General features: G+C 53.9%; 1 protein-coding gene across 1 annotated transcript; it reads right to left on the reverse strand.

The window, feature by feature from the left end:
- Positions 1-363: 363 nt before the first annotated feature.
- Positions 364-2,950, reverse strand: Otud1 (OTU deubiquitinase 1). The gene has a single exon (XM_052157210.1). The coding sequence runs from the start codon at positions 2,864-2,866 to the stop codon at positions 1,508-1,510; it is 1,359 nt and encodes a 452-aa protein (XP_052013170.1). The 5' UTR covers positions 2,867-2,950; the 3' UTR covers positions 364-1,507.
- Between the last annotated feature and the right edge of the window lie 483 nt (positions 2,951-3,433).

Raw genomic sequence — 3,433 nt, forward strand, 5'->3', positions numbered from 1 at the left:
ATTAGGTAAATTCTGAACACCACTGTGGCAACTCTTTAATACAGAAAAGTCTATGCCAAAAGCATAACTTTCAATTAGACTAGGGCTGTCGAATTATACTTTCTTGTTCATTAGCCAACAGGCACAGATAAAATTTGATAGAATTATAATTAGAAATAATAAGAGCAATTTCTTGAGTCATTGCACCTTTAAATTATATTTCATTGAGACTTACCCTTTGATAGGACTAGACTTTCCCATTCATTTGAGAATTTGGGAAAACTATCAGGATTCTGGGTCATTGTTACACTTGAAAAAAATGTATAAATTTAAAAAAGTTCTTGAGACTTGGCTACTTAAAAAACCACTCTACCCAGAAAGATGTAAAAGTATACATTTTATTCATTCATTCCATCAGCTGAGAACTGCTATATTGTACAAATACATTATTGTACAAAAAATCACAAAATGTTACAAAATAAAAAAGTACAAACTGCATTACTTAATAAATACACTAAAAGTAGTTAAAGTGGCAACATAGATTTTTTTTTGGTTGGAAACACTGTTTGACCCAGCAAACCATACAAGCTGTTTACATTTTTTACATAATACAATGTGAATTCTATTTTGCCTTTTGGAAGAACTTTAAAACTACAGAATATTAAGACAATAGCTTCCTGCTAAAAATAGTGGTTGAAACCAAGAAGCTGTATAATGCAGGAGGCTGAACTTTTCACAAAATTTCATAAATGCCTTTCCTAAGTTGATGAAAGAACACAATCAAGACCACCAGACAATCTACTCTATAAACATCAGAGTACAGAACCATCATTCTGCCGTCAGCAAATAGCAGACTTCTATTCAAGTAAGGTCTGGTACTGTCACTTAAAAAAAAAAAATCGTCCCAAAGCTATCCCTTCCTTAACTGTCTTCAAAGCGGACCATTTCTTTAAAAAATAACGTCCTCTCCCAAACCAATCGGTTTGTTTCATCAAAGTGGAATGGACTAATCATCTGGTAACATAATGTGTCAATATCTATTTGAAATAATTAAGAATTGTGAAACATTTCAACAATAAACTAACTACTAAATCACAAACTGAAATAAACTTCATAGAAAGCACTTCTCTGGATTCTGCTTAAAAGCCGTTTCTCGAAATTGGAACACGTCATAGATGAAAGTACACCCATTTTTAAAAATGTGCAAAAATACATTTTTATAGAAAATAGACTACCAGGAATGAACAAATTCATACCGTGAGACATCAGCTTGCAAATTAAGTAGCGCTCACTTTATACAGCAAATTATAAATAGCAGTAGGCTCACCCAAAGCTATCAGGAAACATCATTCAGGTGCCCAGCAACCTGCGGCTCTGAGAGGACATTCAAAAACTGATTAAGGCATTACACCTAAAGCCAGTCTACTAGGAAATTGAAAAGTGCCATTACCCTAATTAGAGTTCGTGTGGTTCTCCCAACACAACTGATGTACGCCATTTCCCCCAGCTTGTCAGGTCCTCAGACTTTTCAAGAACATGCATTTTGTTCAATATACATTTTGGACAGGGATATGGCCATGGACTTGGCAAGTTCTTCATCGCGTTTTCTCTGTATTTGGGTTTGCTTGCACCAATTGTCATACTCTGGGTTAGGATAGGAGTGGTCAAAAACAGCATCATAGTGTCCATTGCTGAGCCAACTGAGCCAAATACTGGGCCTTAGAGAATCCTCTGGGCCCAGATAGTGGATCATGGTAGACACGGTGGGGCTCTCCAGCCTCCCTCCAGTAGTTAAGTGTATATTCACATTCAGCATCTGCCCCATGGCCAGCAATTCGGGGTATCCGGCCCACGCCCCATCTTGGGCAGCAGCGATAATAAACTCCCCCACGTCGCCCTCAATGAGGGGGCTGAAGTGGTCGAGGTGGTCCGCGATGTAGTGCACGGTCTGCTCCCTCAGCTCTCGGTGCAGGCTCTGGTCCCCGTACACAGTCTTGCTGACAGCTCGGTAGAGGCAGTTGCCATCCGGGATGATGTGGAATCGGTACTTGTTCCTCTGCCTCAAGTACTTGTCCTGCCTCTCTACCTCTGCCAGGTACAGGGCTAGCTTCTCGTCCCTGGGATCCGCCCGGGGCGCGCCTACGGCTTCGCCTTCGCCGTTCTGGGCCGGCTCGCCGCTGCTCCGTGCCGGTGCGGGGACCGGTTGAGCCTCGGCTTCGGGATCTTGCCGTCGGTGCGCGTCGGTCCCGGAGGCGTCGCTGCGACCGCTCGCCCGATCCCAACCTCGGTGGCTGCGCTCCGCCCGGCGCTCCTCACCCCACGGGCCGGCTCCGGGCTCCGGGCCGACGGGGGCCGGTGCAGGGGCCCGGTGCTGGGCGGCTGCCAGGGCCTGGCGATGCTCGCTCAGTCGGAAGTTCCTGTCCGGCGCATCACGGGCGGCGTTCGGGGCCGCGGGCTCGTCCGGCCGGAGCAGCTCTTCCAGCAGCCAGGCGGAGGAACCGCGACGCGGCGGCGCGGGGGCCGAGGGTGGCGGCAGCAGGAGGCGCTCGGCGCCCAGGGCCCGCACCGCGATGTGCGCCGTGGACGTGAAGTGCGGAGGCAGCGGCGGCTTGCTGCACGCGCCGGGCGGGGCAGCGGTGGACCCGGACCGCTCGAAGCAGGCAGAGAAGGCGGGCATGGCGGCGGCGGCGGCGGCTTCGCGTGGTTCGGTGGCCGCGGCGGGTGGGCGCTCTCCGGTATCCGGCTCCGGGGCGGCGGCGGCGGCGGCGGCGGGGCTGGCTGACTGCAAGGAGACCTTGAAGGCGGCGGCGGTGGCAGGCGGGGCGGCGGCCGTGGGGCCCGGCGTGCCCGCAGGGTAGTGGGTGCACACGCTGCTGTAGAGCTGCATGGCCGCGGCCGCCCGCGGCCCCTTATAGCTGCGAGCCCGGCTCGGAGACACACCCTCGGGCGCAGTGCCCCGGAGCCCGAGAATAGCGCTGAGCTCAGCGCCGCGGGCCGCCGCGTCAGGAGCCGCGAATAGCGCCCGGGCCGCGACCCAATTCGTGCTGCGCCACAGCGCGCGGGCGCTCCGAGGGCACCGGAGGGCACGCGCTCGGCCCGGGACTCGGGCGCAGGACGCTGCCGCGGCTGTGCCCCGCGCTGGCCGCTGGGGACGGTTGGAGGAGCTGCCCGCTCAGCCGAGCGCCGCCCGCCCGCAAGCAGGAGTGCAGCGCGCAGATGGTAGGAGGCGGGGCCGCGCTTGTTTACCTCAGGCCGCGCGGCCGCGTCACGTGGTCCCACAGGAATGCGCGCCCCCCATTCAAGCGGGGCGGCCCCGCCCCTCAGTGGCGGCCTCCTGGGCGTGGCCGGGGAGGGCGAGGCGGGGGCTGGGCTACGGACATGCGCACTGAGTGCGCTGCCAACCTGACTACGGTTGCTGGCTGCTTGCTACCTGGGAAGCAGGTCTGTGGGCTGG

This window comes from Apodemus sylvaticus, chromosome 14, assembly GCF_947179515.1.
Source record: "Apodemus sylvaticus chromosome 14, mApoSyl1.1, whole genome shotgun sequence".
In the NCBI taxonomy this organism is placed as follows: Eukaryota; Metazoa; Chordata; class Mammalia; order Rodentia; family Muridae; genus Apodemus; species Apodemus sylvaticus.